This window comes from Sorex fumeus, unplaced genomic scaffold (genome assembly GCF_029834395.1).
Source record: "Sorex fumeus unplaced genomic scaffold, SorFum_2.1 ptg000123l, whole genome shotgun sequence".
NCBI classification, from domain to species: Eukaryota; Metazoa; Chordata; class Mammalia; order Eulipotyphla; family Soricidae; genus Sorex; species Sorex fumeus.
Window position 1 is genome coordinate 2,385,600 of NW_026606180.1, and position 12,207 is coordinate 2,397,806.

General features: G+C 57.2%; 2 protein-coding genes across 5 annotated transcripts in view; one reads left to right on the forward strand and one right to left on the reverse strand.

Moving 5' to 3' along the window:
- MOCS1 (molybdenum cofactor synthesis 1) overlaps positions 1-9,063 on the forward strand; it is a 30,559-nt gene extending 21,496 nt beyond the window's left edge. The window contains exons 5-11 of one of the 2 annotated variants that reach the window (XM_056137352.1): positions 599-660; positions 951-1,062; positions 1,401-1,513; positions 1,801-1,911; positions 3,847-3,967; positions 4,369-4,416; positions 6,714-9,063. In XM_056137352.1, coding sequence (XP_055993327.1) covers positions 599-660; positions 951-1,062; positions 1,401-1,513; positions 1,801-1,911; positions 3,847-3,967; positions 4,369-4,416; positions 6,714-7,579 — 1,433 coding nt within the window. In that variant the 3' untranslated portion in view covers positions 7,580-9,063. Of the gene's footprint in view, positions 1-598; positions 661-950; positions 1,063-1,400; positions 1,514-1,800; positions 1,912-3,846; positions 3,968-4,368; positions 4,432-6,713 lie in introns of both variants that reach the window. The other variant, XM_056137353.1, reaches the window with a different exon arrangement.
- Positions 9,064-11,465: 2,402 nt separating this feature from the next.
- The window catches only part of DAAM2 (dishevelled associated activator of morphogenesis 2), a 108,689-nt gene continuing 107,947 nt past the window's right edge, over positions 11,466-12,207 (reverse strand). For all 3 annotated transcript variants that reach the window (XM_056137309.1, XM_056137310.1, XM_056137308.1), the window contains 2 exons: positions 12,008-12,178; positions 11,466-11,756 (listed from right to left, as the gene is read on the reverse strand). In XM_056137309.1, coding sequence (XP_055993284.1) covers positions 11,535-11,756; positions 12,008-12,178 — 393 coding nt within the window. In that variant the 3' untranslated portion in view covers positions 11,466-11,534. The remainder of the gene's footprint in view (positions 11,757-12,007; positions 12,179-12,207) is intronic.

Below are 12,207 nucleotides of genomic sequence, written 5' to 3' on the forward strand. Positions count from 1 at the left end.
GGTTACCCAGGACTGAAGGTTACCAGAACATGGGATTTCTTTCCCCCTTTTATCCCCAAGGCATACCCTGGCCAACTGGGATGACTTGGGAGAAACTTACAGAGGAAAAGTTAGATTCTTTTTTTTAAAAATAAACAAACATTTTTTTTAATTTAATTAAGGAACCATGATTTACAAAGTAATTGATAGGTGAGTCTTAGGCGTGCAATATTCCAACACGGCCAGATCTAGTACTCCTACCTTTCTCCACCACTGTCAGAATTTTCAGGTAGCATTTTCAATCAGTCCCATGACACAGAAACTTAACCATGGACCCCAAACTAAGCAATGGAGTCTTCCTGCAGGGATGATTTCATTCCTTTTTTATTTGCTCCCCCTAATTATACTATTACCATATAATAATTTGCTCGCTCTTGATGAGATATGCTTTCCTCATAGCCTGTCTCTGTGCTGCACAACCCCACATGTTGACCAACAGCGGGGAGTGGATCCAGGGTCTCCTGGTTCCTGACAGTCGCCATGCTTTTCCCGGGGCTGGGGGGGAATGAAGGGCTAGGAAGAGGAGGAATTTGTGGGTCCAGTTTCTCTCTCCCCCCAGGTTTCCACAAGGTCATGGAGGGCATCCACAAGGCCATTGAACTGGGCTACAGCCCTGTAAAGGTGAGACCATGACTGCTGCCCCTCGCCTCCCCCAACACCTACCTTTCCTGCACTGCCCGCTCCCAGTCCCATCACCCTGCTCTGGCCAGGCAGAGGTGAGACTACACCCCATCACTGGGCAGGGGAGACAGTTCAGGGCCCCATGAGACATCCGAAGCTACGAAGAGCTGGGGTCTGGGGAAAGGTAAGGGATGGGACACACAGTGGAGAGTCTGACCTGGTGTGAGGCCCCCAGAGGCTGTCCTCACAAGAGAACATAGGAACATTCATGGTCCCGGTGCCCCTGGCAGGTGAACTGTGTGGTGATGCGAGGCCTGAACGAAGACGAGCTGCTGGACTTTGTGGCCTTGACTGAGGGCCTTCCCCTGGATGTGCGCTTCATAGAGTACATGCCCTTTGATGGTCAGTGACATGCATCTGGCGGGCTGGGGGAAGGAGCCAGGCAGCTGGCAGAGCTTGACCAGGCTCTGGGCGCAGAGACCATGCTCAGTGCCTAGGGGTTGCGGGGGTGGCTCACCTTGTCTCACCCATGGGAGCTGCAGGCCCTGGAGCTGAGTGGGTGCATGTATGCAGAGTGGGCGGGGCCCTGTGTGTCAGGATCAAGGCTGCTGCGGGGCCTCACACACGCAAACGTATGTTTCATTGGTTCCTCTCTACTCTCTGGGTCGAGGGAGGAGGAGGCACCTGAAGTCCCAGGGCCCTGCCTCCCCATGACTCAGGAGCTCCCACCCCCAACCCAGGCAATAAGTGGAACTTCAAGAAGATGGTCAGCTACAAGGAGATGCTGGACACCCTCCGGCAGCGGTGGCCAGAGCTGGAGAAGCTGCCTGAGGAGGAATCTAGCACTGCCAAGGTAGGTGGCATGGAAGGTGGGTGGCAGGGCCAAGCCCCTGACACAGGAGACCCCGTGGGGCCAAGACGCTGGCCTGCCTTAATGGGTGTAGACCGCAGGGAATAGTGGTCTCAGGCATGCAGCCCCTCTTGGACTTCTCCGGTCCTGCTGTCCTCTCAGACAGCTGGTGCTGGCTCAGCGCTCTCTCAGGCCATCTGTCCCACGACACTGTCCTGGGCTCTGCCCTTTCACAGGAAACTGATATCTCCCCTTCTCCCCCCCTCGCCCCGCCCCCCAACCCCCTCCAGGCCTTCAAAATCCCGGGCTTCCAAGGCCAGGTGAGCTTCATCACATCCATGTCAGAGCATTTCTGTGGGACCTGCAACCGGCTACGAATCACTGCTGACGGGAACCTCAAGGTGAATGCTGCCCACCACCTCGGCTCTCAGTTTCCCATCCTGCCTCCACCCCCTGATTCAAGGAGACACGGGCGAGGCCCAGGGGGTGGTTTGACAGTGTCAGTTTTGGGGGAGCCACCATCACCCCAATATTCTCAGGCAGGAAAGAATAGTTGGAAGTCATTTTTCTAGCCTCAGTATTGCACTAGGGAGAATGTGGAGTGACCCCTCCACCCTGGGTGGCAGCCCCAGCCAGGTGCTCCATCTGACCCATAGGCCTGTCAGCACTTTGAGGAACATGGGCAGGCAGAACTTTTCCAGTGGAATGTCAGGACCCATCGGTAAGACATCCAAGCAAGAGCCAACAAGGCAGACAGGGCCTTGGCTGGAGTGCGCAGGCCATCGGGAAACCTCGGGGAGGACTGGATGCCCACTTGATGAGCCTTGTCGAGAGTAGGGGCTCAGAAGGAGATGGAGAAGCTGCATCCCTGCATTCATTCTGATTCGGTGAGGGCAGGTTCAAGGCAGAGATGGGGGTAAGAACACCCACCGGCCGGGTGCAGAGAGGCTTGACTAGCAGGGTTCCAGGCCAAGTGTGAGTAGGGGCACACGTGACTCCCTCTCCCCGTCTGACTCAGAATAACCATCGGTGGAATTTGGAACTTGGAGGACTGTGTGGTCTCAGAACACAGGAGGAAGGGGAAGGGAGGTGGGTATGCACGGAGGGGGCCTGCGCCTGGGCCTGGGAGAAGTGGAGGAGGAAAGGGGGCAGTGGATGGGGTTAGCTGTATCATACTTTCCCTCAGAGGAACTGCTCAGCAGGTGTTACACAGCCAGGAGGCTGGGGAGAAGGGAGCGGCTTGGGTCCTGGGTGGGGCCTCTCGCCAATGGATGGGGGGATCCAGCCAGCAGTGGAAGGTGGTCTTCTGAAGAGATTAAAGGGCAGGCCCTGGAAGGGGTGCTAAGGCACTGGGGACAGTAGCCACTGACTGTTCCCACCCCAGGAAAGGAGAGGAAGCATAACCCTGGCACCTAGTGAGATTCGGAGTCCATTGGGGGCATAGCAGCAACACTGTAGTCCAGAGAGGAAATGGACCCCCTTTCATCCTCCCACCTGCTCATCTCCCATCCGCCGGACTCTGGAGGGGTGCTTGGAGAGGCAGCGGCTTTGGGGGCCTCCGGGGTTCCGAGAAGGGCAGTGAGGAAACTGAGGCATGTGGGAACTGGAACACCGCGACTGTAGGGACTTTAGATTTCATTCCAGCCACCTCTGGTGTCTTCTCTGCCCGGGGCTTCTCCAACAGTTTTCTCTACCTTATGGCTGCAGCATCCGACACCAGCAGCACCCAGAAATGCTTCCCATGGCTTTGTGGGAGGATGGTAAGGGGGACTCGCTCCCTGGGACTGATTCACCCCCGCCAGAGTGCCCCAGAGCACCCCACCTCTTAGAAGCTGTGGGTGGGTATTCGGTCAGGTTCAAACGACCTCAGGTTGCCTTCCCCACTGCCTGCTGCTGTGCCTCCTCAGTGAGGGTCCTAGTGGGCGTCAGGAAGGGGGCCTGTCTGGCCCCTGTCAGAAAGCGAGAGTGGTGCAGTGTCTGGGGGGACTGCAGCCACACAGGTTCGCTCTCACAGAGACAGTGCCTCGATTGTCCAGAGGGACACAGAGTCGGGGTGCTGAGGCCAGGTGCTGAAGTTGGTTCAGGAGTTGAGGTGGACCTGGGCCACGGACTGGTTGGGATGGCCTCCGTCCTTCCTGCCGCTCCCACCCTCCCGCCCAACACCGTGGGTACCCCCTGCCAGAAGCCCTACCCTTGCGCGTTCTGCGTTCCCGCTGCTGAGACCAGGATGCTCAGCTTGAGCGTAGGGATCTCATGGTGGCGCAGCTGCTCAGTGTGGGCGGCAAACGATCAGGCAAGAGAGGGCGGCTGTCCTCACCCCCATGGTGACCCTGCAGGTCTGCCTCTTTGGGAACTCAGAGGTATCGCTGAGAGACCACCTGCGGGCCGGAGCCTCTGAAGAGGAGCTGCTGGGCATCATTGGGGCCGCTGTGGGCAGGAAGAAGCGGCAGCATGCAGGTGAGGGGGACCACTGCCAGCGCAATGAGGGGCCAAAGGAAAGCTTGGAGGGGAGCCTCTGGGGCCCCTAGACTTGGGGTACCGTGATGGGGTACCCTGCCTTGGGGAAGTTGGCGAAACCCACCCAGGAGAGAGCTCCCTGGGCTCCGTGGGGAAGTGTCATGGGGTAGGGGGAGTTGGGTGCTTTTCCCATCCCTCACATCGCCTTTTCTCTGGGGGGCAGAGTTCTGGACCCCAGGACCTGCTCTAGGTGCTGTACTGTGCACTAGGGCTCAGTCAGGGGCCCTGGGGGAGCATGCTGCTCCACAGAGTCCATTGCTGGTTTCAGTGACCTCCCTTTCCCCACCCTCTCTCTCCCCCTTCCCCGCTGTCCTCACCCTCCCACCCTTCCCTCACCCCAGGCATGTTCAATATTTCCCAGATGAAGAACCGGCCCATGATCCTCATCGGTGGGTGACCCATCAGTACGTAACCACTCACCCTTGTCATTCGGAGACACCGTGAGGGTGGGGTCCCTGGGATCAGGCGCCTCCAGTTGATCCTGCATTTCACCCTGAATGCCTCATCCTAGTGTTTCTTTGCTCACCCCTTCCAGCCATCACTGCTTCTTCCCTTCCCTATCCCTGCCTTCAACATATACCCCGCAGGAATGATGCGCTGCTTTATCCAGAAATCAGGGTAGTGGTAGTGGGGGGTATCCTCCAGACTTAGGGTTAAGTCTTGGTTTTAACCCTTTTCCTTAGCTCTAGAATCTTCCTCTCTGTAGAACAAGTGGGTACCATCTGTGTCTGAGCCCTAGCACCCAGTAGATTGGGCAGTGTACTTTTATTCTTCTTTGCCACAGGGAGTTAAGAAGTGGCTCTCCATCCTAGCCAGGATCTCCATGACCTGAGTCCTTGACTCCTTGAGACTTCCCCAACATAGGTCACCTCTCATGTGTATGGGCTGCTTCCAGCAAAACCCCCTTTTGCCAAAGCCCTTTGTGATCTACAAACCTGGGGACTAAGGGACCAGACCAGGCAGAATGAGCTTTAGGGGTGATATTCCCCTCTGCCACAGCCCAGCGAGAGCAGGTGAGGACTTGCCTCCAGGACCACAGCCAGATCTCAGTCCCTTTATTGTTTCCCCAGGAGAAAGCAGTGAGAAAAACTAGGGGAAGGGATTATTTTCTCCAGAAAAAAAAAATAAGGGTTAAGTGACTCCAGTGTTAAGGGTTAAGTGACTCCAGTGGCCCAGAAGCAAAGAAGGCTGAAGTGACCTACAAATAGCCCAAGTTATCCCTGCACCTCCGCTTCCCAGAGATGGTAAGGAAGCTCCCTAAAATTCCCCATTGGAGAAACAACTTTATCCTCTCTCTTCATCCCTCATCTCCAGCATTGTGGTCTTCTTGTTGGACCTTGACCCTTATTCCTGTTGACACCCCCGATGGAAAGGAGGAGAAATACCTTGACATTCCCCCGGTAGGGAGGTTGCACCCCTGATGTTGACAAGACTGTGTACCCAGTGCCTGGTGTGAAGCTGCTTCCCAAGGCATATGGAGAACCTTAAGGACAGAGGAAGGAGTATGGTTTTTGGACAATCATGGGCTGGCTAAGGAGGGGCTTCTCAGCCTCCTTATGCGGATGAGTCACTTGGGGGTCTTGTCATTTGAGATTTGGGAGTGGGCTTCTCCAGCTCTTCAGCATTCGCAGTTGGCACCAGTATTGCTGGTCCTCAGACCACTCTTTGAATAAGAACTCTGCAAGATCCCTGTGATTCTTGGAACCATTTGAATTCTCCTGTCACTCTGTCCTTCTGCTTGAGGGAGCTTGTCAGATGTGATTGAATTAGATAAAAAAAAAATATGGCCCTAGCATTTGGTCCATAAATTTCAGGATTGCTATGGACTCTTCATGCTGAGACTGAAGATATAATAACCATACTTGGTTGATTCAGGTATAGACCCCACAGTTTTAAGAAAGTAAAGGGGCATGAAGGGCATCCTCTGGCCCAGACTTTAGTCCTCAGACCCCAGGTGCTTTAAAGAACTTAAATAGTGGCTGGAGCAATAGTACAGCGGGTAGGGCATTTGCCTTGAAAGTGGTTGAGCCAGGTTCAATTCCTGGTATCCCATATGGTCCCCTGGGCACTGCCAGGTGTAATTCCTGAGTTCAGGGCCAGGAATAACCTCTGAGCGTTGCTGGATGTGGCTCCAACATAAAAACAAAACGAGAGAGAGAGAGAGAGAGAGAGAGAGAGAGAGAGAGAGAGAGATGGAGACAGACAGATAACTTAGGTAGGACTAGAGAAACATTTCGGGAATTAGGTGCTGGCCTTGCACACAATCAACTCCAGTTAAATCTCAGGCACCACATATGGTCCCCCAAGCACTGCCAGAAGTGATTTTGAGTGCAGAGCTAAGGCTCAGCCCTGAGCACTGCCAAATGTGACCCAAAGGAAAAGAGAGAGCTTGGGCAAAAAGAAAGTTTGTGTGTCGGGGGGCCCAGTACTCCCTGCCACCACCATTACCAGGTCAGTGGAACACTGGTGGGGCCATTGTCCTGTCACATTGCTGACACCGGCTCCAGCCTTATGCTTCTGGGACTTCTGAGCTGCCTGTCTTCCGTTAGCTCTCTCCTTGTGCTTTTCATTCTTCACGCCTCTTTCCCCAGTGGGAGAGAGAGAACTCGGTGGAGAGAGGCCGGGAGAGGAGGGTCAACAGCCCTTCCTCAGACTCACGCTTTCTTCCATTCCCCTTGCCTTCCAGCGTGCTCTTGGATGCTCTGCGATTCCCCACCAGCCAGGCCGAGCATCTCTTCCTGGATCCCCTTCTGTGTGCAGGGTCACCGACACAGCTTCTCCAACAGAATGGGCACTTCGCAGAGAGGAGGCTCTGTCTCCCAGACCTCTTCCATCCCGAGCATTGCTTCCTGGAACCCCCTCCATGTTCAGGGTCTTAGACACAGTGTCTTCAACCAAATGGTGACTTCACAGAAGGGAGGCCGGGTCCCCCAGGCCTCTCTCTTTGCCCAGCAGTGGCTGGGTGCCAGCTCCCTCCAAAGACACTACAGTTTCCACCTAGACTCAGATGCCAAACCAGAGTGCCTTAGCCCGGGGTCCCAGGCTCCTGGCTGTGCCTCGGGACCCCCGCCAACCTCGGGGCAACTCACCCATGTGGATGCAGCAGGCCGGGCAGCCATGGTCGATGTAGGCAAGAAGCCTGACACTGAGCGGGTGGCCGTAGCCTCAGCCATTGTCCTTCTGGGGCCAGTGGCCTTCAAGCTCGTCCAAGAGAACCAGCTGAAGAAGGGAGATGCCCTGGCTGTGGCCCAGCTGGCAGGAGTGCAGGCAGCCAAGCTGACCAGCCAGCTGATCCCCTTGTGCCACCATGTGGCCCTGAGCCACGTTCAGGTCCAGCTGGAGCTAGACAGCATACGCCATGCCGTGGAGATCCAAGCATCCTGCCGGGCACGGGGCCCCACCGGCGTGGAGATGGAGGCACTCACCTCAGCTGCCATGGCTGCCCTCACCCTCTATGACATGTGCAAAGCTGTCAGCAGGGAAATCGTCATTGGAGAGATCAAGCTCGTTAGCAAGACTGGGGGCCAGAGGGGGGATTTCCATCGGACTTAGAGCCCTCTCACCTGTAGACCCACCAGGCAGAAGATGGGATAGTCAGGGCTCCAGGAAAGAAAGATGTCTAGTTTCTTTGGTTCTGTCTCTGTCCACCTTCACCCATAGGAGCCCGAGCCTAACCACCCTCCTCCTCCCCCGCAACTGCCTGATGGTCAGAATGACTCACCACATTTTCTTCCATTCATGTGCAAACCAGCCAGCCCCTTGGCCTTCCTGGACAGTAAGGCCATGCCAAGGGGTCCCTATAAGCAATACTGGGCAACTGAAAAGTCCCACTGTATCATTTATAGACTGTTGGACACAGCCACTCACAGAGTCCCAGCCCACCACTTCCACTTCTCACTGTGGGTTTTCTCTTCCTGCTTCTCTAGGGAGAGAATAAGGGCTCACTCGGCAGAGGAACCCACTTTGAGGAGGGAAGCACAGCTTGCAGTGCTTTGCCCTGGCGATTTCCCTTCTCCATCCCACTTTTGAGAGCCAGTGATCCCCTCCTTGTGCCTGGCCTGGTCCCCTCGAGCCAACAGGCTGTTGGTAGGTCACACAATCGCATCATCCTGCTGGCTGTCCCTGCCCCTCTCTGTTCAACAGGAGCAGCCTGTGCGGTGGGCTTCTGACTGGCCCCACAGCCCCACAGCTGCCCACACCCCTCTATGCTGGAACAAATCAGGGAAAGAAGGGAGTTGAGAACTCCACCCATGTGGCACACTAATAAAGTCATGACGCCAACTTCAGTTTACCCAGTTTCATGCTCATCCCTCAACCCCACCTCTAGGCCAACTCCCCCCGAGGCAGAACAGGTGTGACAGGGCACATTCTCTGTCTGTCACAGCCTCAGCCTGCGGGAGACGGGGGGCATGCATGGGAGGTACAGAACTGTACTGTCTGCAGTGCACTCTGCAGAGGCAGGGGCCAGGGATGGGGCTCAGTGACAGAGCACATGCCTGACAACAGTGCAGCCCTGGGGTCCATCCCCACCACACACCACAGATCTGTTCAGGGGTGGCGTGTCCAAAGCAGCAGATCCTCCTCACCAGCCCTTCGTGATCAGGGGTCTTGTTTAGGCTTTCCCATCCCCAAACACTAGACTTAACGTGTCTCTGGCAAGGAGCGCCACTGCCACCTGCCCCTTCTCTTGTGACCCATCAGTCCTACAGCAGGGCAGATGTTAAACACCGACTCAAAGGAAAAGTAAAGGCCAGATTCCATGGTCCAGATGGGCTTCAGAATCAGCTGGTTTTTGACCCAGCATCAGACTGGGGCTCAGGTGATCACCCAATTCACATCAAGACCTCCCACAGGAAGAAGGCAAAGTGTGTAGGCCCGCTGGGTGGGAAAGGTTTGGATTTAATATTTTTTAGTATTACAATATATTCTTGTAAAAAAAAAAGGTGCAGGTGAAAAGGACACCGCAGATTTTGTACATGTGCCTCATTTATCGTCTGAGACCGCTGGGGAGTGTGACCTCGACGCAAAGGCATCCCTGGCAGACTTGGAGGAGGGGGGTCCACAGTGGGTGGAATGGGTGGTGGGCAGAGGAACATCCCTTGATGGACTCTCCCCCACCCACCTGGGGTATGTTCTCCCCCCACCCACTGCACTTTACTTCCATTGCAGGGGAGGGGTGATTCTGAGAAGGGGTGAATTGCTTCAGGTTAACTGAATTTTACAATCGACACAAAATGAAACAGCTGGCAAAATCTGCCCAAAGGTGGCAGTGGCCAGGGCCAGGGCCAGGGCAGAGGGAAAGCAAGGCCTCGGGACAAGTACCATTGGTGTAAACATTGTGCACGTCCAGGGTTGGCTCACCAGCCCCTGTTGAGCAAGCCATGAGGGTCCATGGTCCAAGGCACTGTTGGAGATCCAGCTATACAGTGGCATCTGGTGCCAGAGCCACTGGCCAGATCTAGAAAATAATAAATAGAGAAGAAAAAAAAAATCTTTGGGGCAGGGGAGCTGAGAAGCCCTGGAACAATGCATGTGTCCTCTACACAGTTCGGGAAAACTCTTCTTGGTTCCATTGTGTCCGTCAGCTTCCACCTTCCTTCTCCGTGTGTATCCTGTCTTCCGTGGTGAGTAGCAAGGCCAGGGCTGGGATAGACCTGTGGAACAGAACCAGAGCCCCTTCCCCACCCCGTGCTGCTCCCTGCCCAGCCTGACCCATTTTCGAGAAGCCTCGGAGAGGCCCCGCCCTTCTGTGCCAGCTTCTCGGTTGGCACGGGTACAGCAAAGCCCCAATGAGGCTCTTCCAGGAGCCTTCGTCTTGCCCTCCCTGGGGTCCAGGATAGGTTCTCCACTCCAGGTCAGGCCCGCCCTTAGATTCCCTTCCCCTCGAACCAACACACATGCGGGGCTCATCAACACGTCCGACACCCCACCCCCCACCCCCAGCCTCAACCGCTGTGGTCCCAGCCCCAGGAAATCTGGTATAACTGAGAAGTGGGCCCAGCCCACCAGTCTGTCCACTGGCAGTAGCCCTGTGCCAGAGGAGCAGGATGAACAGGGAGATAGCAAGGGGAGGACATCAGGAAGAGAAGAGTGAGGACCTGGGTCTGAGAAGGGACAAAAAGCCAACTTGCATGGGGAGCACACAGGGACAAAGGCCTCTCCTTAACCAGGGAGAGGACTTGCCACACAAGAAGAAAGGATGAGGATGGAGGGGCTGGGAGGGCCAGAACAGACTCCTTGGGGGAACTCAGGTTGAAGAGCATAATCAAGTAACCAGCAGAGGCTTTGGGACCCCGTTCTCAGACTTTCACGCTTGACCCCGCGGGCAGCACACTGTCTTGAAAGCTTCCTCGGTCTGCTCTGCTGGGGTCCCCCCAACCCCAGTGAAGGCTTTAGAGGAGGAGATGCTCCAGCCATGGCAGGGAACAGGGAAACCCTGGTCTCTGGGGCCCTCTCGGGTGCTGATGGCCCAGGGACCAGCCCAGGGTACCAGGTGGGAAGTGGCCTGGAGGCTGCACCGACTCTGTGATGGCTCCAGCCAGAGGCTCCCTTGGGCCTTGGGTGGGGGCGGGGGGGGGGGGTGGGGGGGGATTGCCTCCTGAGGCTCCCCAGGGAATGAAGCGTTCACGTGCTGCCCTCTAGTGCGAGGCTGTGGGAAGGCCTGCTCCCCAGGAGGCGGCTGTCTCCCCACCAGGTCTGGTTTCAAGGGGGAGGCAGGAGGAGTCCCCCAGCAGAGGGCCTCACACCCAAGGCACGAGGTGTGACCACTGGAGGCTTTCTGATCCCCTTCCTTATGGGATTCAGCAAGCATCTGCAGGGGCGGCAGGGCCCCAGAGTGGGTGTTTCTGGGCTCCAGCATGAGGAGACAAGGCGATGGTGGAGGAGGGCATGGAGGCCTGTGTCGTGCGGAACAGCCAAGGCCCCCGGAGTCCTGATCCCTCGGTCCTGCATCAACCTCTTCCCCCAGCACAGACTCCCTCTTCCCTCTCCATCAGATGCGAGGCCCGTGCCCTCCTGCCCATAATTGTTCCACTCTGCTCCTCTTGAGATGGGAGCAGAGACTCCTCCTCCTTGGATCTCAACCCTTCCCCTCCTTCCCGCCAAGTTTCTTCTCCATCGCGCGCATGAAATCTGGACCAAGCCCAGGAATGACTGGTCTTGATCTAGAATCATGCTGGGCCCACATGTGGGTGCCTCTCGGGGAGGGGCAATGGGGGTTAGCAGGACCCTTCTTCTGTGGGGCCTTGGAGGGCACGTCCCAGTCGGTCTGAGAAGCCCCCGGGGCGAGGGGGAGTCCGAGGATGCAAAATGAAGCGTGGGAAGAAGAGGTGAGTGGGGCAGCTGGTCCTGCCACACCCCCCCCCCCCCCCCCGCCCATCCCGCCAGGCTTGCCCAGGGCCCAGCCCCAGGCCTGCAACCCAGCACCAACTGTGTCGGGGTCGCAGGCAACTCCCCTCGCCCCTCCAGTCGGGCCCCCAAGGCCGGTCCCGCCCCCGCAGGTCCCCGGTCAATAATTTAGCCTATTAATCGCTCGCTCCCGGGTGGCTTCCAGGGCCTGGCTCCCAGACCGCTTGCGGCTGCGCTTGAGCTTGTTTAAGTCCTTGTCGAAAACCTCCCCGGAGCGCAGGGCGGACACCAGGTCGTCGAACTCGCCGCCCTCCTCCAGCGCGCTGCCCGCCAGCACCTTCCGCTGCCGCTGCCAACGCTCCCGCTCCCGCTGCTCCTTCAGCTACAGGGGGAGGACCCAGGCAGGCTGGCACCGCGGTGGGAGGGGCCCGAGCTGCCCCCCCCCAGGTGACCCAGGCACCCTCCCACAGGCCGGCTCCGGGCCTTCCCCCTGCCCCACGCAGGTCCTGCGGCCACAGGCGGGCCTGCCACGCTGACACCAGACCTGCGCTGCTACTCAGTCACTCCCTAGCTGCTGCAGCCCTAGCCCCTCTCTCCCTCGGCGCCCCTCCCCCCTCGCCCCCTGCCCCTCACCATGGCCTCCATCCGTGCTCGCCTCTCCTCCTCCTCCTTCTTCTTCCTCATGGTCTCCAGGTCCTGCCGGGCCTCTAAGAAGGCCTGCAGGAAAGTGTCAAAGATTCCGAAGAATTCATCTGGCTGCATCTTGCTGTCATGCTCCCCAAAGTGCATCAGGGCCTGGGAGAACTGTGCAGGGGAGAAGCATGGGTGGGAGT